General features: G+C 38.1%; 2 protein-coding genes across 2 annotated transcripts; one reads left to right on the top strand and one right to left on the bottom strand.

Annotated features, from left to right (window-relative positions):
* The first annotated feature begins 7174 nt into the window (after window positions 1–7174).
* On the top strand, window positions 7175–9804 carry LOC131145857 (uncharacterized). Its single transcript, XM_058095038.1, has 2 exons — window positions 7175–8382; window positions 8561–9804. The coding sequence occupies exons 1-2, from the start codon at window positions 7340–7342 to the stop codon at window positions 9696–9698; spliced, it is 2181 nt and encodes a 726-aa protein (XP_057951021.1). The 5' UTR covers window positions 7175–7339; the 3' UTR covers window positions 9699–9804.
* A 1908-nt stretch (window positions 9805–11712) lies between these two features.
* LOC131145849 (microtubule-associated protein TORTIFOLIA1) lies at window positions 11713–22643 on the bottom strand. Its single transcript, XM_058095030.1, has 6 exons — window positions 21316–22643; window positions 20108–20299; window positions 14688–14790; window positions 13878–14596; window positions 12918–13802; window positions 11713–12122 (listed from the first exon to the last, which is right to left on the bottom strand). The coding sequence occupies exons 1-6, from the start codon at window positions 22021–22023 to the stop codon at window positions 11925–11927; spliced, it is 2805 nt and encodes a 934-aa protein (XP_057951013.1). The 5' UTR covers window positions 22024–22643; the 3' UTR covers window positions 11713–11924.
* Window positions 22644–26413: the final 3770 nt, after the last annotated feature.

Below are 26413 nucleotides of genomic sequence, written 5' to 3'. Positions count from 1 at the left end.
GAGGAGGAGGTTGGAGAGGGGAGTAAAGCCAACTAGTCTGTAGGAACCGAACTTGTAATACGAATTTTTCAAACTTTATTGATATAGTACAGCTATTGTAACTGGTACTTTTATTATTGCAACGTAAGAAGCACTTTTTATGAATAGTACTTTTTCAACATATCCGAGTTCCATGTGTTCTTAATTTCTATCCCCCTTACATCTTCCAACTTGTATGTCCCTGGTCTTATCTCTGTTGTGACCTTGTATGGGCCCTCCCAGTTGGGCTTTAACTTGTGCCACCCTGACTCGAACGGGTTGTTTCGCCTCTTCCTCAGTACCAAGTCTCCTGGCTGGAAATTCCGTACTTTGACGCAATTGTTGTAGTACTTTGCTACCCTCTGCTGGTACGCTGCAACTCTTAAACTCGCCTGATCCTGTCTCTCTTCCAGCAGGTCTATTTCTGACCTAAGTTCCTCATTGTTGGTCTGCTCGTTAAAGTATTGCCTTCGCCAAGAGGGTATCCCTACCTCTTCTGGGATGACAGCCTCTGCGCCAAAGACCAGCATGAAAGGGGTTTCCCCTGTTGCTGCTCTCTTGGTAGTGTGGTACGCCTATATAAGGGAAGGGAGTTCCTCTGCTCATCTACCCTGCATGGACTCGAGTCGCGTCTTCAATCCGTGCAGTATCGTCCGATTCATGTTCTCTACCTGTCCATTGCTCTGGGGGTGTGCCACTGACGCGAAGAGGAGCTTAATAGAGAGGTCCGAACAAAACTTTTTGAAGCGGTCATTGTTGAACTGCCTCCCGTGGTCTGTAACTATCGCCCAGGAGATGCCGTAACGGCAAACCACTGATGTCCACACGAAGCATATAATGTTCCGCTTTGTTATGGTGGTTAGAGGTTCAGCCTCTACCCACTTAGTGAAATAATATATTGCTACTAATAAAAACTTTCTTTGACCTGTCGCCTGCAGAAGAGGTCCAAGGATGTCTATTCCCCACTGTGCGAAGGGGCAAGGACTGGTTAAAGGGGAGAGTAAGTTAGAGGGTACGTGTGGTACAGCTGCACATCGTTGACATATGTCGTATTTCTTTACAAGCTCAACTGCGTCTTTCTTCATTGTAGGCCAGTAAAATGCCTGCCGCATGGCTTTGTGGGCTAGGGCCCTACTGGCAAGGTGGTTTCCACACACTCCTTCGTGGATTTCCCGTAGTATGTACTCCCCTTCCTCGTTGCTTAGACATCGAAGGTAAAGCAGTGTTAGGGATCGCCTGTAGAGCTCCTGGCCCATCAACGTATATCTCTCGGCTTTCCTCCTCACCTTTAGAGCTTCCTTATTGTCCTCTGGTAGGGATCCGTCCTGGAGGTATAGGAATAGAGACGCTCTCCAGTTGTCCTTGCTGACTTCGAACTCTACTGAGTTAACTCTGTCCCCCTCGTATGAGGGTTTCCCTATGCGTTCAAGATAGATAGTGTCTTTCCATTCCGAACTGGTTGCCGAGGCCAATTTCGCGAGTGCGTCCGCCTTTTTGTTCTCTGCCCTTGGTACGTGTTCTATGTCGAACTGAACGAATGACTTTGTGTATTCTCTGGCCTTAGAGAGATATTTCTTCATTCTTGGATCCCTAGCCTTAAATTCTCCTTTAAGATGCTCTACCACCAGCTGGGAATCACTCAATACTTTGATCTGTGCCACCCCTAATGCTTCTGCTAGGCGCAGGCCTGCTAACAAAGCTTCATACTCCACCTCGTTGTTGGTTGCTATGAACTGGAGCTTTAGTGTGAAGAGAGTTTCATTGCCATTCGGGGCAGAAAGGATGAATCCAGCTCCCCCTCCAGCAGCATTAGAGGACACATCAACATGCAGTGTCCATACATCTGACTTAGTGGATGACTCGGGGAGCCTTTCTGCTGTAAAATCAGCGAGTACCTGAGCCTTGACTGCGGGCCTTGGTTGATACCATATGTCGAACTCACCTAATTCGATTGACCACCTCGTCATCCTTCCCGAACTCTCCGGCCGCTGTAGAATTTGTCTCATTGGTAGGTTTGTTAACACAACAACCCTGTGGGCTTGAAAATAGGGTCTTAACTTTCGTGCTACACAGATGATGGAGAAGGCGGCTTTTTCCACCATACAATAGTTCTTTTTGGCACCACTTAACACCTTACTTGTGTAATATACGGGTTGATACTTCCTGCCTTCTTCCCGGACTAGGACCGAGCTGACGGCATTTTCTGTGGAAGCTATATATAGATAGAGGTCTTTCCCATTCTTTGCTTTTGTTAAGAGAGGAGGGGATCCGAGGTATTGCTTAAGCTGTTCGAAGGCTTTGGCCTGCTCCTCCCCCCATTCAAATCCTCCCTTCTTCCGTAGTGCTCTAAAGAAAGGTAAGCCTTTGTCCCCTGAGCAGGAGATAAACCTGCTGAGGGAGGCTATCCTCCTAGTCAGAACTTGGATCTCCTTTTTAGTCCTTGGAGCTTCCATTTCTAGCAACGCTCGTATTTTATCTGGGTTTGCTTCTATACCTTTATGAGTCACCATAAAGCCCAGGAATTTTCCTATAGAAACGCCGAATACACACTTCGATGGGTTCAACTTCATATGGTACAGGCGAAGGAGCTCGAACGTTTCCCTCAAATCTTTACAATGTTGCCCTGCTTCCATGCTTTTCACCAACATATCGTCCACGTATGCTTCCATTGTTTTTCCGAGCTGGTCTTTAAAAATCTTGTTTACCAACCTCTGATATGTGGCCCCTGCATTTTTTAAGCCGAAGGGCATCACCCGGTAACAATACAAGCCTCTATCAGTGACGAAAGAAGTTTTTTCCTCGTCAGCTCGACTCATAGGGATTTGGTTGTACCTTGAGTAAGCATCCATGAAGCTGAGGAGCTCGTGCCCCGAGGTCGAGTCCACTAGCTGGTCGATTCGAGGGAGAGGGAAGCTGTCCTTCGGGCACGCTTTGTTCAAGTCCGTGAAGTCTATGCAGGTGCACCATTTTCTTTTTGGCTTCCTTACCAGGACCACGTTGCTCAGCCACTCCGGGTAGTCTACTTCTCGGATGAAGTTGGCCTGCAACAGTTTTGTCACTTCCTCGTCGATTATTTTGATCCGCTCCATCGTGAAGCTCCTTTTTTTCTGTTTCACAGGTCGGTGGTTGAGGTTGACCTGCAACCTATGCTCTATCACAGTAGGATCGATACCGGGCATGTCAGCGGCTGACCACGCGAACAAATCAGCGAATTCATCCAAAAGTTCAGTCAGCTCCGCTTTCAAAGTGTCGGGCAAGTGATTCCTGATCTGTATACTTCTCTCCTTGTGGCCCTTCAGGGGTATGTGCTTGATATCTTCATGTACTGTACTGATCTGGGGATACTCTCCTCTTACTTCTAGATCTTCCACCGTTAAAGTTTCTCTAGCCTCCATCTTCTCTTTCAAGGCCATTACATAGCAACTCCGAGCAGCTGCCTGATCTCCCTTGGCAAATCCTATCCCTTGTGGTGTAGGGAATTTGACTTTGAGGTGGTACGTTGATGTCACCGCCCGAAGTGCGTTAAGGAAAGGGCGACCCAAGATGACATTGTATACCGAAGGTCGATCGACCACCAGGAATTCTATCAACGTCATTACCTGCTGCGGGGTCGTCCCTATTGTCACCGATAACGTGATTGTACCCAAGGGGTGAACAGTGTCTCCCCCAAATCCTACCAAGGGGGTCGAGACGGGCTTCAGTCGTTCCTTGCCGATCTTCATTCCAACTAGGACCGACCAGAACATGATGTTGGTCGAGCTCCCGTTGTTTATTAGTATGCGTCTAACCATGTAATTGGCCACGAGTAGGGAGAGCACTAGTGTGTCATCATGTGGTTGCTGCACCCATTCTTCGTCTCCGCTGTCAAAGGTTATGATGTCATCTCTTCTGTTTCGTTTGCTACTGGTTTCTCCCTTCTCCATCGTCAGCACCTGTTTAGCATATCTTTTGCGTGCACTCCCGCTATCTCCTCCACTGGCAGATCCCACGAAGATCACCGTAATTTCCCCAATGACCTGCTCTTCCTTCTCTTTTGCGCCATGCCTTCTCTGCTCGAGTGGTTCCCTTTGTGGATTTTCTTTCTTGATAAACTTTGACAGATGTCCCCTTCTTATTAGGACTTCGATTTCTTTCTTCAACTGAATGCATTCTTTTATGTCGTGGCCGTGATCCCTATGGAATGCACAGAACTTGGACATGTTCCGCTTATGTATAGGCGTTCGCATAGGTTCAGGCCACGAGATGTAGTCCTTCTTTTTTATCTGCATCAGTAACTCTGAGCGCGGTACATTCAGGGGTGTGTAGGTGGAGAACTTGTTGTGCTGTCCTCTCATCTTTTGACCCGGGTGCAGCGCACTAGCCTCGTGTCTTTTTGCGGATCTAAAGGGATCCCCTGTTTCTCTACTACTGTTTTTCCTTTTCCGCTCTAGGCGACTTCCTCTCGTATCCATCATCTCCTCCAGATTGATGTACTTCTGTGCTCGGACTATCAACTCCCCCATGTCTATCGGTGACTTTTTTCCCCAGCGAGTATAATAAGCTTCCAGGCTGGAGAGCCGTTGTCAGGGCTGCTAATGCCACCCCCATGTCTAAGTTGCGGATCTCTAGGGTTGTCGTGTTGAAGCGATGCATAAAATCTTTAAGAGTCTCCTACTCTCCTTGCGCCATGCTCATGAGATGGCCAGTTGTTTTAGCAACTCTCCTGTTGCTAAGGAAGTGGCCGGTGAAGAGTTGTTCCATGTCTGAGAAGGAGCCGATGGATCCGGGTCGCAATGTGCGATACCAATCTCTGGCAGTACCCTTAAGGGTAGTCGCAAAAGCTCGACACATAATTGCGTCTGGAGCTCCTTGCAACTGCATCAACATTTTAAAATTATCTAAGTGATCAATTGGGTCAGATAAACCCTCGTACCTGTCAAAAGTGGGCATCTTGAATCTACTTGACAATGGAGCCTCCATAATTTCTTTATTGAATGGCGGCTCCGAAGACCTCAGGGATGCTTCTCCGTGGTAGGGTTTGGTTCTGCCCTATTTCATCATCTTCTCTATATGATCTATCTTCTTGATTCTTTCTTCAAGCTCCGTGGATCTTTGTTGGTTGACGTCCACGCTATTTGCATCTTCTACCTTCTTGTTGAGTTAAGTTTTCTCCTCTTTCTCCACTGGTTTGTTAGCTTGCCTGTCTGCGCTGGGATTCTCTTGCGGTTGGGGGAGGACGTGCCCTTCTTGACCCTTTTGTTGTAAGAGTTGGTTAAGCATGTCCTTCATTTCCTTCTAGAAAGCAAGGAACTCCTCCCTACTGACACCCGATGATTCTGCAGGCGCGGATTTGATGGATTGGGATGGTTCTTTTGTAGCAGGGAGGGAAGTAGAATTGCGTGAGGTTGGCATTGTTGGAATGTTGAAAGTCGAGAGTAAGATAATATCGCCTCCTAAAAGCAGTTCCCACAGATGGCGCCAACTGTTGCGAGGTAAAAATAGCTGGGATGCTCCTTCGACTCCCGTTGACCTGAAAGAGGAAGAAAATAAAGGCTTGGAGGACCCGGAGTGTACTCCGGGGGGTCACTCCGATGCCTAAGTAAGAGGAATACTTTTAGAGAGGCTGAATGTAACAGTATGATTGTGTTCAATGACTTACCTTTGCCTTTTCTCCAAATCCCTTCTTGTAGGGGCTCGAGTTGACCGCCGGTTGGCTCGCATTTATTGTACGGAGGCGTGAATCGCTCTCCAACAATAAATGAGTGCACCTATTACTCGGTTATTAAGGACGTTGGCGTGGATCTCTCTTCCTCTTTATTGGATCGGAGCTAATTATTCGTCAGAATGTCAAATCCGGAGAAAGTGCGAGATTGGTGTTGACCTGCCTTCATTAGCTAGATTATTATGGGCATATCATCCTCCCATGCTAACTAAGCTTATTAATGCTTTGTCGACCCATGCTACCTATACATATACCCCTTCACTGTAAGAATTATGTAGAGAGAGAAAAGTATTGATATTGAATTAAAGGGTATTTCCTTTGTGAAGCTTGTTAAGATTTGTTCAATCTTTGTGATTGTGTAGTGAGAAGCTACGTTGTTCTCCTTAGAAATCAAGTAGTGAGAGACCACTATTCTATCTAGCGACTTCATCTCTATCCCACCTTCACGACTTCCCTTCATATTTTTATGTTTGGTTATCAAGGAAAGTGAGAAAGAAAATAAAAGATATACCAAACCTATGAATAAAATTTTGATTATACATATTATTAATATTTATTTTTTTTCTAATATTTAGTCATTAAAATAAACTTTCATTTTTGTTAGTATGTAATGGAGAAAAAAAATATATAAAGGAAAATGAGTTTTTTTCTTATCTTCCTTTCTTTTTCTTTTGCCTAGCAAAATCCTTGATGCGAATGGACTGGAACTTGAAAAATATTAGGGAAAAGAAATGAAATTAAGGATTCCACTTGTTCATATTTGATTAGGAAGGAAAGTGAGAAAGAAAATAAAAAATAATATACCTAATTATTTTAATTTTAAAAATTTAAACGATCTACGTCCATTTTTTATCTTATATATTTTCCAGCACATTATCTCAAATTCTCCAACTATATTCTAAAAATAAGCACATCATTTTAAATTTAAATTTTAAACCACTACTAAATTCTAAAAGATAAAAATTTTATCTTAAATTTAAAAATTTAAATTTATCATAACTTCACATTATCTAAAATTTTATAAATTTAAAAAGAAGGCTTAAGATTTCAAGCCAAAAGGCTTTCCACACAATTTTAACTTATCTTTCCATAACATTATCCCAATTTCTTCAACTATATCCTAAAAAAAATAAGAACAATATTTTATTTTAAACCCCTACTATATATATATCTTAAAAAATAAAATTTTATCTTAAATTTAAAATTTTTAAATCTATATCCATGATTCCACATTATCCAAAGTTTTAAAAAATTAAAATTTAAGATTTAAAGCCAAAAGGTTTTCCACACAATTTTACATTATTTACTTTCATAATATAAATATTATGAAATTCCAGCCTCATGATAAATTCATATATTATTTATATTGCAATTATTATTTAATCATCAGTAAAATTTATTATTATTAAGATAATATATACCCCTTCGGCTAGTGTTATGATCAAAATTGGCTGGGATGTTTTGAGTTTGTGTTCTTGTAGAATTAGGAGAGACTCTCTTTGCTTTTATTTAAATTCCCGCTCCCATTCCCGCCCCACCTAGCTAAGCTTCGTTTCTTCTGCACACCGATCTCGCCGGGAGGAGGGAAGAAGACAACCAAAATTGACCGCATATCGGAGAATGAAGGAGTGTGCGAAGAGAAAAGATCGTCGGGGTCGGCCGCCACTTCAAGGCGGCTGCACTCCCTGGCCGTTGCTTGTTTTCCCTTGTGGTAAAGACCGTAAAAATCAGGTTTTTTGTACAATACCTGATTTCGTTCACAGCGCCCGTCCCTGTTCTTCTGCGCCACCACCGAACAAACTGATGATGAAGAAGAGCATACCCGAGTTGCGTAGAAAGCATTTCTGGGCTTCCTGCTATGGGTGGCTCCTAGTCGGGGACGACTACGATCGCTGCTTCCTCTTTAATCCCGCGACCCTCTCCACCATCAATCTGCCGGTGTTAGATTCAAATTTTGCTATCAATTTTTGCACGTTGTCTTGTCCGCCGGGAAACCCAAATTGCACAGTTTTCATCTTCCATAATAATACTCCTCGCATCGTCTTTTGCCGACCCGGCGACCGGCAGTGGGCGGTCCAGGACTACGAGAAGGAGCTCCGAGATATTCTAGGGAAAAGAGATGGCGGTGCCGTGTCGTTCAAAAATGCTGTTGGCTTGGATGGAAAATTATATGCATTGACTTCTTATTGCGGATCCACAGTAGTCATTAAGGTCGAAGAGAAAGATGATGAACCGCATCGCCTGAAGATGAGATCCATACCTTTCATGTATGTACCAAATATCGCGCCAAATTCAAGTGCTTCGTCAACATACATGCTGGAATCATCTGGGGATGTCCTTGTAGTTACTGAGGCCTTTCGGGGAACGCAAATGAGGGAAGTATTCAATATGCAGGTTCATAGACTGGATTTGTCTCGGATGAAGTGGGTGGAGGTTAAAGGTTTGAAGGACAGAATGCTGTTTTTGAGCCCTTATGGTTGCGTTTCCTGTCCAGCAACAGAGACAGGAACCCAAGGGAATCGCATATATTTCACTATACCCGAAGACAAAAGCTTGTATTCATTCAACATGGAACAACAAAATGTTTCAGCCTATTTGCCATGGCCGGATTTACCTGAACCATGGTATCCTCCAGCATGGGTGATGCCCGATGCGGATGGCAGGTAATATTTTAAATTCTTAATCAATTTTGATCAAAGGAGGACAATTATGGAAGCTAGGTCCACATCCTTCCATAGATGTTCTTCCATAATTTTTACTTCATCGATTCCGTTTGAAGGTTTTTAATTCTTTATATACCCATGTTCGTTCATTTATTTTTATTGTCATCATTGCATATAGGTTGGCTGGTAAACAAGCAGAAGTCAAGCTTAACAATGAAATTGTGAAAGTAGAGTATGCCAGCAAGAAGGATGAAGAAACTGATCATGCCGTAAATTGGTCTGATCTTCCCTTTGATATGTGGTCTATGGTTGCAAAGCATCTTAATCTATTTGACTACCTGCACTTCCGAGAGGTCCACAAAGAATTTCAATTAGCTGCACCTTCAATGAATTGGAAGACTGCCTCTCATATGCTAAAAGATCTAATTCTCTCCCCATGGCTCGTGTTTTTTAAGAATGACAGCAGATTTTGCAATTTTATTGATCCGGCAAATGGCTATAATACATTTAAAAAGGGCCTGCCAGAATTGTTATTGGGTGCTGAGGTCTTCTTTTCGAGGGATGGATGGTTGCTAATGTCCAAGGATAGGCAATCCATGTGTCTCTTCAATCCAATGTCAGGGGAATTGATTAAATATCCAGAGAAACTCCCACTGCCATTCAACGGAATCTGCTGTTCAACATTGCCAACTTCTTCAGACTGCCTGACCATTGCGATTCACGGTACTGAGCGACGTGCAATTTTTTCTTATATTCGTTCAGAATCAGAGGAGAGGGAATGGGTAGATTTTGAGGAAATCAACAGTACGAATTTCACCTCAATCTGCAACCCAGTGTTCATGTATGACACCTTCTACTTTCTGGGTGTAGATGGGAATTTAGGAGTTCTCGACTTAAACGTGGATTATGGCGAGTGGGATGTTCTTGCCAAACCTAAAAGGCCCTGCAAGTCTTTTCGCTATGGCTACTTGGCCGATTGTGATGGGGAGGTATTATCAGTTTTTGTGGGTCATTCAGGAGAATGGGTAGAAGTCTTCCAGTTAGATTGGCCTGCAATGGTTTGGGTCAAAGTTGAAAGTTTGGGAAATTATGTGCTATTCGTTAGCCGCTCATCCTGTGTCTGTGCAGTGGCTAGAACCCCAGAAATGGAGAATAAAATTTATTTCCCCAGATTTTATGGTCAGTCTCAGAATGTTGTCTTCTATTCTCTCGAAACGAAGAGGTTTCACTGTCATGGCTGTGAGGTATCTTTGGAGAATTTCTATGGCACGACTGAGCAAACAAATTGTTGCTGGATTGAACCGCAAGGGTTTTAGGTTTGACTCGAGAGATCCTTATTGTTTTCTTTTCTTTTTCATTTTTTGCAAGTGTAATTCATTGAACTGATCAGTTACTAGTAATAAATGGAATTTATTTGATGCATGTTTAATTTTATTATTTCTCTGTTGCTCTTGTAAATATGATGTAAAATGGAAAGGACCCCAAACGATTCTTATGGGCTTGGAAAAATTCAACTGATGAGACTTTGTCGGAACTCTTATTTTTTTTTTTTTAACTTATGACAAAGAAAAGTAGAAAACCATGATTACAAATATGTCATTTTACAAATAACTAATAAAATCAGTTCAGCACCAAGAGTCATGATCAACTAAAACAAACTAAATATGTCCAAATGAGTTCAAAACAAACGAACACAAACAAAAACAAGATTCGAGCAAATTGAAACAAAAACCTGCAAAACAAAACCTAAGTAACGTCATGGTTGAAGATTCTACTGCATGCGACATCATTTTAAAATGATTAAATTCAGACCAAGGAAAAATAGAAATAACTTGGCCACTTTAACTCTGAGAATTTTGTTTGCCTGCCCAATAAATTTAATAATGTGCCCTTGATCAAAATTCATGACATGTAAAATAAAATTCAGATTTGGGAATGGGAATAGAGCCCATGTACACTTTGATTATAACAAATACATGTATTTAAATTAAATTTTATATACTTATTTCAACTTTATGGTTTAACTAAAATGTAAGATAGAAATATAATTTGAAGCAAATCTAAAATTAAGGGCATGTTTATATGAGGAAGACAATTTTCATCTTCTAAAAAAAGAGAAAAACATAACGAAAACAAAAATTCACATTTTTCAGTATAAGAAAATACGATGAGTATTGCAAATAGTAAGTTGTAATATAAAATTATATTAAAATTTGTGTGAGTCCACCCAAATCTAAATTTAACGTCTAAAATCTATACTTCCAAACATAGCATAAAAATATTTAAAATGATTAAAATTGATAGTTAATGAAAATAATGAAATTGAATAATTTCTTGGAGAGTTGTGTAAAATCGTATCAGTGTCATTTATGAGATAAGAAAGAAAGAACAATCTAGAAATGAATTTATGGTCTCTTAACGGCAAACAAAACCTAAAGAAAAGTAAATTGAGAGAAAGCAACTTTTTTGGCCTTTCTATAAATGCTACCTTATTTTCATATATTATAAATAAATGATTTTGCATTAAAATTTCAAGTAATGATTCTAAAATAACTAGATGAACTTCATACTAATTTGCACAAATGTGATCAAGAAACCAAATCAAGAATTAAACATTTTAATTTCATTCGATTTTTTATGTGCTACAAGATACAAAATTTTAAAATATAATAAAATTTTTTGCATAAATGATGAAAAAGTTTTAAAATTTTGGGTAATTTTTAAATATTATTATTTTACTAAATTATCCATTAATTTAGAATTTTATTTAGAATCAATGAGGGAAAAAAATAGTCCATATTTGAAGTTGTCTTAAGTTTCTTGAATTAATAGTATTGATTAAAGGTTATGTTTGGTTTACAAGATGTTTAAAGATTACACAGGAATATAGTAATTTAGAAAACAAAAAATCACATTATATTTTATTCTATCCCACATAAAACATTACATTATAAATTGCTTTATAATAACAATAAATTTCTTCTTGTAATTTATTGTTCTATTCTTAAAAATAAACATTTTACTAACCAAACATGTTTCCTTTTGTAGCTGAGTTTTTCTTTTTCTTTCTTCCCTGCTCTATCGTAGGCCCACCTCGTTATATTTCATGTGTTACTCCTCAAATTTTGACTCACAAAACATATTTAACAAGACGAAATCTGTGTCCCCTTAATCTTAGTGCATCCCAAATAGTTGGAATGAATGCATTATACCATCGCATGATATATGCCATGAAATACAAAATCATGGCATGTGTCCTCAACAAGGGAAACAGAGAAATTTGGCACTGCTCTCCATTTTTAACAATCAGCAACAGCTACAACAAATTCATATTAGAATAAGAAAACATATTTCTATTTCCTGATTCAATCAAATCAATATATAAACAATGCACAATGCTCAACCTCTGTTACATATCAACTCAAAAATTGTAGACTCTGTTTGGTTCTTGATTTCAGTATGTAAATACAAGATGCATCAACCCAATTGACAAATATTAAGAAGCTTCATTCGGTACCAGATGAGCTGTTCAGCTCAAAAAACTACTTCTCAAGGTGCTGCAGATCAATCCCCCAGGCTGATGCCAACTGCAACAAGAGTTGGTCAGGTGATGCACCTTCCCAGTCCTCTGGCAGGTCCATAGTCGAAGAAGCTTCGTGTAAATTCAACATGATTTCCCTTTTAATTTCTGCAGGAATGCCCAATACGTTGGGTCCATTTTCCATTATTATGTCTACCAACTGGAGAACACAAAACAGAATTAGACCAGAAAGCAGGCCATCGATGATGGGAATATCGAAACCCAACCAATACTTAATTTGTATAAAATAAAAGGAATGACAGAAATATAGAAAAACTTTTCAATGCGAATAAACTAAAAGAGCAAAAAATGATGCAAGGAAAGAAGAAATAATAGTCCATCAATTATCAGAAACCTAAGTAGCCTTCTATCTTTGGCCATTATAAGAGCAAAAAAGGGTCAGATGAGCAGTGTGGCCAGGTCAGGGGAAGAAGAGAGAGATCAAGGATTGATTTGGTAGTGCAAAGCTCCTCTTCCCCTGCAGTTTGGCTTGAAGAATTTCCATCAGAACACCCCTTACCAGAGGGAGAGAGAGAGGAGGGAGGGGGATGGTAAGGTAGTATAGGATTATTTTAAAGCAATCTTAATTTAAAACTGAATGAAACACTACAGATATAAAAATGTATCTAAAGAGTAAAACTGCCTTGAGTAAAAGAAAATAACTTTTTACATTTTCAAATTCTATTTTTTTTTACCTCAACACAACTTATTATTGCTTCTTAATCAAGGTTTTCTTTTATATTAATGGCATTAGCCTGTACCTCATAACATAAAACATCTGGATATTTCCTCGTCAGAGAAATTTTGCCCATAAAAAATTTACAATATAAAATTCCATAATCGAACAGGTTCTTACCACAATTTAGTTATTTTGGCAAGTCAAGGAATTCAATAAATGAATGGAACAAAATCAGGCAGGTAAAAGATGAAACTGGGAAATGAAAACAAATCATACCTGTTGAATCCAAGACAAACAGATGTCAAACAAATTCTGCTCCAGCAAAAACTGTCCCACAGCATGCAAAACCTCATTTGCCATCTCATTTGAGAGTTGGTCAACAGCAGGGCCAGATCTATCCATCAGCTTCACAAGTAAGAAATCATCCCCTGTAGACAAAACTTCAGCATAAGCTGAATCCAAGTCACCCACTTGAAGAGCATCCATTGCATTACTCCAAGAAGTCCAAACTGGGTCACGTTCTTGCACAGCATTATCTTCTAGCATAGCTTCTGTAGTCAACTCCGGCATTGCTACTCTTGCAGTTCGAGCAGTTCCACCATCGTCCCCCGCCACCCGAATTGCTTCCAAAGTGGCTTCATCTTTTGAGGCTTGCCAGACACTTCTCGCTGAGGGTCCCTCACCAAGCCTAACTGATCCAGCTCCTTTCTCCCAAGCTCTCCTGCTGCCAGACTGATCATTCTCTTGTTCAGATTTGATGGACCTACCATCCATAGAATTGCCGCCAAGCCCTCTCCGAGAGATTGTTTGTCCATTTCTAGAAGAACCATAACTCTGAAAATCCCAAGCCTCAGACACATCAGACCTCCAAGATAGGCCCCTTCCCCTAATGCCCGAAGCAAGACTGTCAGACTGAGCAAATCTTTCCCCAAACGGAGTCCGCCCATCACCTCCCCTTCCCAACTTGGCACCATAGTCAGGGAAGCCATTATACTTGCTCAAAGACCTATTAGACGAACCCTCAAATCCAACCATAAAATTGCTACCTCTCCTACCTGATGAGATTGACAAATCCCGTGCCATGTCTTCAACAATTCTTTCAAGACCCCGTACTCTGTTCTCCAAAGTTACCATACTATCATGAGATCCACCCATGAAATCCTGCAGAACAAGAGAGCTTTTATTAGAAATGCCGATTTGGAAACCATATTTCTAGGACAAATTAGTTGAACAAACCTGCAGCATATTCATGAGATGAGTTTGCTGTCTCTCCAGTTGCAATAACTGCCTCTGGATGACTAACCAATTTCCTTTATTATTCATGAAAGATCCATCAGATTGACTGTCAGTTTTGGAAAAACCTGCACGAATACCAGGTGGCTCCCTCTGATTCGGATCAATTCTATCATCAACATCAAATGCTCTCGTCTTTAAATCTTTTCCACTTACTCTCTCTTCAGTCCATTTCTCCCGTGCAAAGTCATCAAAATCTCGTTGTCTAGAAAAAACACCAGCATTTCCTTTCTCCATGTTGCGATATTTAATGTTCACAGAACCATGACTCTCATCAGGATGGATATCCCCCATATGATTAGACCTTCCCCTTGAATCCGTGTCATCTGGTCCTGTTTCTTCTTCATTGTGTGAACTAGAAGAATTAATACACCTACGGGGGACAATCACTTCTACAGGCAAATCACCCGAACCCCTTTTTTCAAGCTTCTGGAAGAATTCTGGGTTCAATTCTTTGTCGGTTAAGTTAGGTGCTTTCTTTTTTAATATCCCAACAGCTTTGTCTGAAATATTGCTGCTCTTCACCTTGGTAACAGAATCAGAAGTAGGTGAAGAACCATTAGATGACTCTTTTGCTGATGGATCCCCTCTTCTCTCACCAGGATTTGTAATTTTAGGGTTATTCTTCTGAGACAACTCAGCTGGTTCAGAATTTTCATCCTCTGAAGAATTAAGCATAGAGTAACAAACCATGTAAACACAGATCCAGCTAAATGGAGGATCTTGAAGAGAAAATATAACTCCTGTGCTTACCATGAGACAAAGTTTTTTGGTCCTCCGCAGCTCCATCTGCTTTTCCCGCAATCTTCTTCCATAGTAGCAATGCCTCTGTCATGCTATCTCTAACTGGTTTTATCTAAAAAACCAATTAATAACAATTACCTTGGCAGAACAAGTCTCAGAAATGAAGGAAACTTGTGTTTTTTTTTTAAAGCAGCACACCTTTAACCTAGACCTACTGTGCATGTTTATTGAATTACATATTTGCACCAAGCAGGGAAAGGTATTTAAAACATAACTATAGAAACCACATAACCACTAAGAATATTAGGCTACAGGCATATACATAACTGCAAAGAACAATCACCTTTAATAAGAGCATCTGATCAATTGAACTTAACCATTTAGTCTGTGAAAGTTTCTTCTTATAGTTGTCATTTTTTCCAGAACTTAAATCACACAGATTCACAAGCATAACTGAATGATGCATACAACCAATAGATTAGGTTAATTTTTATTATAGGAGAATGGGATAATCTAGATCTCTACAATATAGCAATCAAGACATATGCCTGGGTTAATCAGTATACATCCACAGCTAAATGGGATAATCAGTTCTTCTATTTGAATATATTTGCAAAAGTGGAATGGCAAATCTCAATGCACAATGGAGAGATTTATATAAATTGTGTTCTCCAAAGGACACTGTAAGGAGATGGACTTCATACAAATCACATGTATTTTAAGTCATTCTATCACACACAGATAGATCATTAGCCACAGCCCAGTCATATGTTTAAAAAAAAAAAAAATCCCACATCACTGCAAAATTGCTTATTTGCTTAAACCAGTAGCCTCTAGCCACAACCTCAAAAGCTGCAGATCTACAGTTATATATTTTTCAACAGTCCTTTAATTTTAATTTAAAAGAAAATTCATATTTTTTAACAGTCATTTTATTTGTAAGTTAAAAGAATAGACAGCAGAACAAGGTCAAATATTTAAGAAAAACATTTTCTTCCAAGAAGTAAACTTGGAATCAAGGAGAGAGCTCATTCCTTAATTTATGTTTTAGAGCCTCAAAGTTTTTTTTTTTTTTTTCTCCTTTTTTGGGCTAAATGGCAACAATACCGTATTAACTACAAAAGCGCTTCCTTCCAATCACTTATGAGGTCAAACAGCAATAGTCCCCAAAAAAAATCCAAAAGAGCGCACCCAAAAGGAAGTGAGGAATAATCCCATAATAGCCATGAGCAGGTTGAGCAACCTTTAAAAATCCTAGCATTCCTCTCAAGCTTCAAGGTCTAAAGGATGGCAAAAACAGCCAGGCATCAAAGGGCTCTACCATTACAATCCTTTCCAAAGCCCCTGAAGTTAACCAATAACAACTCTCCCACAAATCCTGGTGCCACCCACTCTTCCCCTGCAAATGAAAAAAGAGCATTCCAAAGCTGCGATACCACCCTGCAATGCATGAAAAGATGGCCATTCATTTCATGCTTCCACAAAACCATGGTGCACATGTCAAGACTAAGGGCCTTATAGGGCCTTCTCATCTGAAGCAAATCATGTGTGTTAATCCTTTCTAGTATAATGGTCTAGAGAAAGGCCCAAAATCATCCCAAACACCTTAGCCCTCCAAAGAATGTGGTTCCAAGGAAAAAGGTTAGGAAAGGGGGATTCCAAAAGGTGTGAGAGAAAGGATCTAGAAGTGAACATACCCGATGAATCATCGACCCACACTCTCTCATCCTCACTAATGGAAGAAATATGTTGTCCAGACAAGAAAGTAAATTTGGAATTAAGGGGACAGCTAAACAACAAGCATTATCTTTAAGAGTTATACCACTCATTTTACCTTAACATTCTCATTTAAGCTACTTCTACATTTTTGGTATGTTATTTCTTAGTTCCCAACAACTCCGCCTGTGATGCACTTAATGTCCTAATTTTTTCACACACAGTTGGTCCCAAGCCCGGGTAAAGGAGGCGGGTTGCGTTAGGTAGCTGACAATCAACATAAAATTTGTCAGATCACTATGATATGAATTGTCAATACCTTGGATCTATTATGCAAGCTGAAAAAGAAATTGAAGATGATGTAATGCATAGAGTTAAAGCAGGTTGGGTAAAATGGAGAAGTGCTTCAAGGGTGCTCTGTGATCGTAGAATACCCTTAAAATTAAAAGGGAAGTTTTATATAACAGCTTTAAGACCAACTATGCTCTATGAATCGGAATGTTGGGCGACGAAGAAACATAATATCCAAAAAGTAAAAGTTGTCGAGATGAGAATGCTTTGATGGATGAGTGGTATAACATTGAAAGATAAATTAGGAATGAACATATTCGCGGTAAATTAAGTGTAACTCCTATATAAGATAAGCTAAGGGAGGGACGACTCAGATGGTATGGACACTTGCAACATAGACTACATAGTGCACCAGTGAGGAAGAGTGAGTTAGTTACTGTGAGGGGTAATAGAAGGGGTAGGGGCAGACCTAAAATAACTTGGGAGGAAATAGTGAGTAAGGATTTAATATCCCTAAATCTGTCAAAAGAAATGGTCCATGATCGCATAAATTGGCAAAAAGGATTCATATAGTCGACCCCACCTAGTGGGAATTAAGGCTTGGTTTTGTTGTTGTTGTTGTTGTGTTGTTGTATTTCTTAATTCCCAACATTTTGATCCATATAACTCAGCTGGTCTTATGGTCATCCTATTGAACATTTCTTTTAATTTAATGGATCTTCTAGAATCACCCCAACACACCAAAACCAATTCTCTATTTTACCCACCCAACTTTGACTCTTTGTATTACATTTTCTTCAATTCCTCCTTTAACTTACACAATAAATCAAAGGTATCAAAATCTACTAGTACTATTAATTTCTTATTTTGTTATAAGGAAAATTCCATTCATAAGAAAAGAAACAAAAATACAAGCTATGAAGGGCAAGACATCCTCCAACAATCAACTAAAAGCCATTACAAAAGTACTAATTCATTTGGGGATTAGACAATGAATCCCCAAAAAGAAAATTACCCTAGGAATGAGCCCAAAAAAAAAACCAAGAAAAACAACGCTATCACATAAACAATGCTATTAATTTCTTCATCATCAAGTCTAATTTTTTTTTCCAATATTCTAATATGACAAAAATTACATTCCATATATTCTATACTATTCTAGTCATGTTAAAATACAGATTTTAAAGCTTCCCTCAATAGTTATAACTTAAATTCTACTCCACCTTTAGTTTCTTCAATGAAGACAATATCATCTGCAAATAACATAATACATGAAACCTTATCTTCGAGGCTTCTAGTAAGTTCATCCATCACTAATACAAAAAGATAAGGATACAAAGCAAATCCTTAACGTACACCTATTATGTTTGGAAATTCACTAGACTATCTGCCTTCTGTATCATACATATCCTTGATGATATTTATTTATCAGATACATACTCCTTTTTTCTAGAACCCACCATAGAATTCCCCTAACTACTATACCACAGGCTTTCTCTAAGTCAACAAAAATCATGCGCAAATAATCTCTTTTATTTTATTTTTTCTTGAAACGAAGGTGTTTGAGGTCCTTTGAACACTCGACTAATCCACTAGGATAATGGTCCCGCCCCTCTACCCTTCTCCACTTAAATACTAAGATATTATCTCAAATAGAAAGTTGTAGCCCCCAAAACTCGAACCCTAACCATTTAACCAAGAGAGCTTTGAGTTTACCACCTGAGCCATCCTTGGGGGACGCAAATATAATCTCTCTTTTATGCACTAAAATTTTTCTTTAATCTTCTATATAAATATATAGATTCAATAGTTGATCTCCTAGCCATAAAACCAAGCTGATTTTTTGAAACCTACCATTTCTAACCTTAGACTTTGTTTAATGACTTTAATTATCCTTTCCCAAGGTTCCATTGTATGACTCATAAGTTCAATTCCACAATAGTTACTAAAATTTTGTATATCTTCTTTATCTTTGCATACCATACATCTGGCATTTTCTCAGTTCTTATAGTTTTGTTAAAAAAATTAGTCAACCATATAATTCCATTATTACTTAGGTGTTTTCAAACTTCAATTGGGATGTCATCATGTTTAATAGCTTTCCCATTTTCATCTTCCTTAGTGCAAACTTAACTTCCATAACTTTGTGGACAAATGTCAAATTTTTAGATTTTTTCTCATTTTTCAATTTTAAGTTTAAGTATTCTTCTTGATCCTCATTAAATAGCTAATTAAAATAAGATTGCCATCTTTCCTTTATCTTCTTGTTTAACCAAAACACCATCATCCACATTTTTCACACATTGATGTTAACTAAGTCTATCCTCTTTCTTTATTGCTTCAGAAAGTTTAAATATGTCTTTTTCACCTTCTTTGTATATGGACTAGTATATAAATTATTATGTTCTCTATATTTAGCTTCACTAGCAAACTTTTTTTCATCTTTTCTAACCTCTTTATACTTTTCAAAGTTGCCATGTGTATATATTTTTTGCCATGTCTAACCACAATCTTTTTATCTTAATGGCTTTTTGGACGTCTTGATCCACCACAAACTCTCTTTACTAGTCAAGCATCTTTCTCTAGATTCACCTAAAATTTTCTAGAACTTGTTAACCTACTCCAAAGAGTGTCCATGTCTAAGTTTTCTCCTATTGCCCAATCACCATCTTTTATCTTAAATTTTATTATATTTTACCCCTCTAGATTCCATCAACTCGGTCTCTTACAATGACCTATGTTACCCTTTCTCTTCTATTTTTTATGCATATAACTACAAAAAAAACAAGGGTATTCATAGTAAGGTCACTTATGCATGGAATAAGGATCAATTCCAACTTGTTCCTCAAGGCAAGCTCACATTCACATTCTCCACTTTCCATAAGAAGACAACAACTAAAACTGAGGTGCTAAGAAAAATATAGCATAGCAGCCCACTGAAAAGGGAGACTTTGCAACAAGGCCTAGATGTTCACACAAGGGAAGGTGTTTTGACACTGTTAAAGTTTGATATATATTGTTGGCCCACAACCTAATAACTTAAACTTTTAAGTAAAGTGCTATCTAACATGGTATCAAAGTTGGTTATAAGGAGGTCTTGGATTCTAGTCTCGTTGTCCGCATTTATTATGTGGTGTTTAAAAAAGTATTGTATTCCATGTAATGGGTGTTATTAATCGTGTGTTTATCTCCCCACATGCTATCAAGCTGCACATGCAAGAGAGTGTTAAAGCTTGATATACATTATTGGCTCACAACCTAGTAGTCTAAGCTTTTAGGTAAAGTGGTAATCTATTAGAAATAGATATAGATAAGGGTACTTGATATAGTGATCACAAAAAGTAAATGATAGGACTGTTAATTTGTTTTTTTATATATACATATATATAATTGTTAACCAGGAAAGATAGGCAGAACTTTACCTTGTCAAAGCGGCAAGCTTCAAGCACTGCAAGTGTTGAGCCAGCTCCATCTGTGACTAGGTTCCTCGAATGCAATGCTAAGGAACTTAACGTATCAGCTGCTGCCTTACGTGTTGCCCAATCTGAGCTGCCAAGACAATCATGAATGCTTTGCAGCAACAGTTCCAAACTTTGAGGTGCAATAGCTCCCACCTGCAACAAGTTAATGATTCATCGAACTTTAGAAGTTTTGATACAGCATTTTTTATACAATTCAAGAACATATATCTTATATTCTCATGTTCTTACATACAGCATTAGTATCCCAAACTTTTAACCAACCATGCTTAGAAACAGATAATAATGGCAATCATGAAAACACAAACACTGCAACAAAAATAAAATCACACATGACAAACAATGAAAGCTGTTGAAATGAAGAGGGATGAAAAACATAAATTAGAGTACTATTTAAATACAAACATGTTGCTTATTACCATAGAGTATACACACACCAACCACATACAGATACACATATGGCTATTTCAGCCAGTATCAGTATTCAATTGCCCCCTTATTCAACCAGATGCATTAAATCGGATCAAAATAGGAGTTCTATCACTGATGTTACGAGTCCAAACATACATACATAGTGCTATAATACTCCTATATCATGTTCCATACTCTGAATGGAATAGAGTGTGATATTCTAACTACCGAAATAACTTAAGAATATACATTCATATGATGAAATTCAGGAATAGATAATCCTAAACTAAAGGTTTAGAATAGCACCGCTTTTTTGTGTCCATTCGCCTTAGATTAGCACTAATTTTTTCATGAACTGATATATTATACCAAATTCCCTCTCCAAATTGTGAACCAAACGCAACCCTGGGAAGAATTCAACAAACTACAAGACAGGAAGAAAATATAAGCGTAGGAGTAAAAAGATCCCCAAAACTTTTTTTCTAATTCTGAGAGTTCTTAACAATCAAAACAAAGATATATTTCAGAATGTTAATCAAAATTCAATGCTTCTTTCTTCCATAGCCTAATTAATGTCCCAAGTTCTCACTTCTTTCCTTATGAAATCTAGGCAACCAAGCCAGCACAAAGTTTGACCGAATCACCACATTAAACAGAATTGTTGTAACAACGAGTCAGAAAACAACATCAACACACATAAGAGTTATTAAGAAACGCTCGAACACACACACTGAGCTTACCTGAGACAAACTTGCAACAACAGGGAGGAGCGCCGCCTTTGTTAGAAAATTGGGATTGTTCAAGAACTTGCAGATCCTGGGGCAGAGCTTTTGGAAAGAAGCAACAGGTGGTTCGGAAGCACACTCCACCATCTTAGCCATACACAATGCGGAACCAGCTTGAACCCCTTTGTTCTGCTCGTTCATTGCCTCAAACAAAGGCTTAACAAACAGCGAAACCACAGGCCCAAGACCCCCATGATCACCACCCTTCAGGTACTGCGCCGAGAGTGCACCAATGGTATCGCGACATGCGTCCCTGACCCCCGAATCGGAGTCCTTGAGCCGTTTCACGATGTGGGCAATGATCTTTGTGAGGTGGGTCGACGCGGAATCGCCGTGGAAGGAGCAGAGGACGGCGAGGAGGCGGAGAGACTCCTTCTTGACGGCGGGTTTAGGGTCGCCGGCGGCTTCATAGAGGCAGTTGAGGAGCATGGGGACACCATCGGGGGAAAGGGTTTGGATGATCTTCTCGAGGTCGTCGACGGCGATCTGGTGGGTGTCCCTGTCGGAGAGTTTGGAAAGGGAGGTGAGGATTCGGTGCTTGAGTTCGATCATGGCCAGGTGGGAGGAGAGAGAGGCGGAGGAAGTCCTTGAAGAAGGTGCATTTGAAGATTGGTTTGGAGGTTTTGAGGGTTTTGCTGCGGATTTGGGTGCTTGTGAACTCATGGTTGAAGACTTAAGAAACAGAGAAACAACGCAAATGCAGTTGCTGGAGGAGAGCTTGCAGAGAAGAAGAAGAAGAAATACAGTGGCCCAAATAGAGAGAGAGAAAGGAGTGGGGGTAGTGTGAGAGCTAAGGCTTAAGAGAGTTACCCACCATGAAAGCAAAATCAAAGCTACATTGGAAAGGGGAAAATGGGATCTGCCCTTGGGGGAACCAAACTACCGAAGATATTTGAAATTAAGATCTGAAACATTTGTGAAATGTGAAATGCAAAATGTGAAAACCTTCTACTGGATAATCATACTTCATGGGGTGTTGGATTCGTTTGCCAAAGAATGGAATATTAGAAACACCAGACTGTTCATTGCGTGTGAAACTAATAATTAATTAAGAAGAAATGCTTTATGCTAATCTGGATCACTGATTTTTTGGGAAATTTGTGGGTGGTCAACATTTTGTAGGGTTGTGGGAAGCCAATCAGGGGGAGTTGGTATGACGGAGAGAGATCACATGAAAAGGAGCTTCTATTGAATTATTGAAGTGGTCTCTGTTTGGGTCATGAGAAATTGTCGCCTCTCTTTATGTTTTGTAGCATTGGGTTGTCATGTGCTCATAGTTTTCCTGAGGTTTCTAGTTGGTTGCTGTATGTCTCATATCATGAGAATAGCATGGTTTTTTTAATTAACTTTTATGCTATAATGCTAATCTTTTTAAAAAAAAAATATGAGGACAAAACCTATAGCAGACCTAGGGGCTTGAGAAGTTGGACCGTCCTTGACAATTATTATGAATTTAATGTTTTATAGCTTTACATAATTAGAGATTTTGATTAAGTGCCTTCCCTTTCCATGAAATTTATATAATTCAAATGACTGCTTTTTTAAGGGAGCTCCCAACTATGGAAGTGAAGTCGGATGGGAGATAAGTTCTGAATCACACCTGATCACTCTAATCACAATAAATATCAATAAATGTCCAGAGTAATGTCAAGATGCTCACAAGAAGATTGCCCGCATCTCCTCGAATGAGAATGGGAAGGTGGATTATTGGCGTCAAAAGCCTATAGTTTATGCCCCATCCAAATATTAAGAGTTGGAACCTTCACCTACTAACTGAAAGACAATGACACTAAGATGAAGATAGATTATTAATATCGAGGATAAGTATTTTTGTAGGTACAATTAGGAATTAATCAAAATTGAGAATATAATTTGATGTTGTTTTTAAGGTTTGCTCAAGTAGATTTTGGTCTTAAATAAAGAATTAGTTTTTACAAGATCGATTACAAGTTTTAAGAGTTCATCTACTAAAATTGTGACTCCCGATTTTGGAATTAGTTTTGATGAATTAGATCCAAAATTAAATTGTTGAAAGCTTGTTTAGATGTGTTGGATGAGATATTAAGGTACAAAATAAGAAAGCTAACAATGTTAACTTAAAAATCTTTTGCAAAATAATGTTGTAAAAACTTTCTAACACAACTTCAAAAATAAATAAATAAATTATTTTTATTTGAGAATTCGGAATATAGGAATATATATCCTATAGGTTTTTAAAAATTTAATAATTAAAATTTGTTGAATAAATTTTTAATATATATATATATATATTTATGTAAGTTCTCTCTATTTTTCAATATATGGGTCTTGATTTATCTATAGGTTCTTTAGGGTAACCTAAACTATTTTAGATTTAAATATAGGTAATGTAATGACCCGAATAATAATAATGGTATTTAAATAGAGAGAAATGGAAATGAAAACAGTAACAGAAGGAGGCAGTAGACTTCGTTGACGAACGTGAAGTAATAAACGAGAAATTTAATTAAGGACTCGTCGACGAATACAGGAGATTCGTCGACGAGGATAACATAGGGTCTCGTCAACGAAGACAAGTTTCGTTGACGAGAAGATATCGAGAGAGAATTTTTGAAAGTCTAAAATTTGTCGACGAGGATGTAAATTCGTCGACGAACTTTCTATAGGACTCGTCGACTAGGTGACGTGTCTCGTCGACGAATCCGACCCTACAAATAGAAAAAACCCGGATTTAAACGCAAAAAATTAAGAAAAAAATCACTCTCTCTCTCCCTTCAGTTTCTCTCTCCTCTATCTTTGATTTCGGCTCCGTCGCTCGTCGGATCGATGATCTGAGGCCACCACGACGCTCCTGGGGAAGTTCTCTCCAAATCTGCCGGAGCAGATCGTTGGTGGAAGCGAGTTGAAATTCATCCCTAAGTTGAGGTAAGGTTTTTTATGCCAAATTTGGTCTTACTGTAGTTATAGGAAATGATATTCACATGAAAATACCGAAGTTTAATTCTACGAGTTATTGTTTTCAAGAAGTTGAATGGGGAACCCTGCGAGTGCAGGATCGAAAATTTTAGAGGGTTTCTTTCAGTGTTAGGTAAGAGAATAAACTAAAACAATTATTTTCCATGCAAATTATTATTATTTATCAGTAAATTTATTTTTAGGAAAGTATGTATTATATCTGTATATTATGAGGAAATGCACATTTTGGGAAAATACTGCTATTATATTGAAATGTATATATATGTATGGGATACCAGAAATTATGATTTTAGAATATAATGTATGATTTTATACAACATATGTGTGCCATAAATATTACTTTACGTGAGAAGTATTATGATATGACAATATTATGGATGAAGTATGTTTTTCAGATATTATGAAAGAATACAGTACATTATGATTTTAAAGTACATGATAAATGATTTATTTATTCCGAATGATATGTATGAGATATTTGTCGTAAGGCCGTGATTGATAGCCGGCGCGAGGCCGTGTTTTACTTATGATTTCGGCGCGATACCATATTTATGAAATTATAAAAATGCTATCAATCTATTTATGTTAAATGTTATATTATCATGTACTATATGTTATTAGAACTCCGATGTTAGTTTAGTTCAGTTTCAGGAGTATGGTACCATAGCTTATAGATCAGACATTTATGTTTAGATTGATGCTAACCACCCCACGAGGGCATGAGAGATGGATAGTCGATGTGGCTTTCAATGTAGAGTTGTAGACGTCCACCTGACAGTTTAGACCAGGGTGTGACGGGCCCATCGTACTTACAGACATTTTTTACTCAGTAGTGGTCAACCAGCAATTGTCAGGTCCCGCCTTCGGGTTACACAACCCGTCATGGGGGGTAATACATGACATCAGTTAGTTATTCATTCTGGGTATGTTTTCAGTATTATTAACTATACTAGACAGTTATGATTAGTATGATGTATTAGAAATATGAAAGTATACGTTTTTGCAATTATTAAATAATGAATGTTTTCTAGTATGAAGTGTGTACTATATATCTATAATATCATTAAGTATTCATGTTATCACATAGCTGTATTTAGTTTATTTTCTCTTATTGAGAAGTGTCTCACCCCTGAACATTAAATGATTTTCAGGGAACCCAAAAAGACCGATAGATCAAGGCCGCCGTTGAGATAGAGTGGTATTACCCCGTTAGGAGGGTAAGTTATGATCTAAGGGCGAGAAATTCATATTGTAGGTCCTTAGACATTAGTATATTTTTGGAAATTTTTGGAGACTGTATATAAATACTGTGTTTTGAGATTACAGTTAACTCTAATATTATGTATTTTGTGGTAATGAGATTGATGATTTACATTTACTGTTACCTAAGTTCTACTGTGTATGACAAGTGTCCCCACTACCCACAAATTCGAGTTGACTATTTTATTTATTATATTTTATTATATGTTAAGATAAGCAGGTCGTTACAGGTAAGATTAAAATCAACAAGTTTAGCTTGACTTGAATTCACAAGGTAAGTTCCATGTTTTTAAATTTTTAAAATTAAAACTCACAAAAAGATGATAAAAATAAATAAATACTTGATTTATTGACATATTTCTTAATATTAAATATTTTTTAAATTCTATTAATAAAAAAAAAGATTTTTAAAATAAAACAACTTTTCAACTCATTTGTATAATTTAATACGAAGTTTTATTAGAATACATGCCTACTTTTTTTTATAGATTTATCGAGAAACTTATATCTATTAAATTTAAACTCTAGAAAAACAGTAGTTTATTTTTAATTTAATTTTAAAATTTTAAAAATTTAAACCTCAAATCTTCAATATAACTATTCTTTTAGAGTAATCTCATAAAATAAAAATGTGAAAATACCTATAAATAATTTTTAAGAAATAAAATTCACCCCGCACACTTTTGCGTGTAGGTCTTTCAACCATTCATATGGGCCCTGTGGGTTGCTGCATAGCCCAGCAGCCCAACTTATGAGCTCAACCACATAATGGGCTGGGCCCCTCCATTTCTAGGAGATTATTTAGCCAATGTACTTATATATGATGAAGAAATTATCA

The sequence above is a fragment of the Malania oleifera genome, chromosome 1 (assembly GCF_029873635.1).
Source record: "Malania oleifera isolate guangnan ecotype guangnan chromosome 1, ASM2987363v1, whole genome shotgun sequence".
NCBI lineage: Eukaryota > Viridiplantae > Streptophyta > Magnoliopsida > Santalales > Ximeniaceae > Malania > Malania oleifera.
This window is presented reverse-complemented; position numbering and strand designations above follow the sequence as displayed.

Coding starts and splice junctions, on each gene's coding strand:
- LOC131145857 (XM_058095038.1), top strand. CDS start 7,340: ATGAAGGAGTGTGCGAAGAGAAAAGATCGTCGGGGTCGGCCGCCACTT. Junction 8,383..8,560: donor ATGCCCGATGCGGATGGCAG/GTAATATTTTAA, acceptor CATTGCATATAG/GTTGGCTGGTAAACAAGCAG.
- LOC131145849 (XM_058095030.1), bottom strand. CDS start 22,023: ATGAGTTCACAAGCACCCAAATCCGCAGCAAAACCCTCAAAACCTCCA. Junction 14,791..20,107: donor AAGCTTGCCGCTTTGACAAG/GTAAAGTTCTGC, acceptor TTGGTTTTTTAG/ATAAAACCAGTTAGAGATAG. Junction 14,597..14,687: donor CCAAAAAACTTTGTCTCATG/GTAAGCACAGGA, acceptor TTAATTCTTCAG/AGGATGAAAATTCTGAACCA.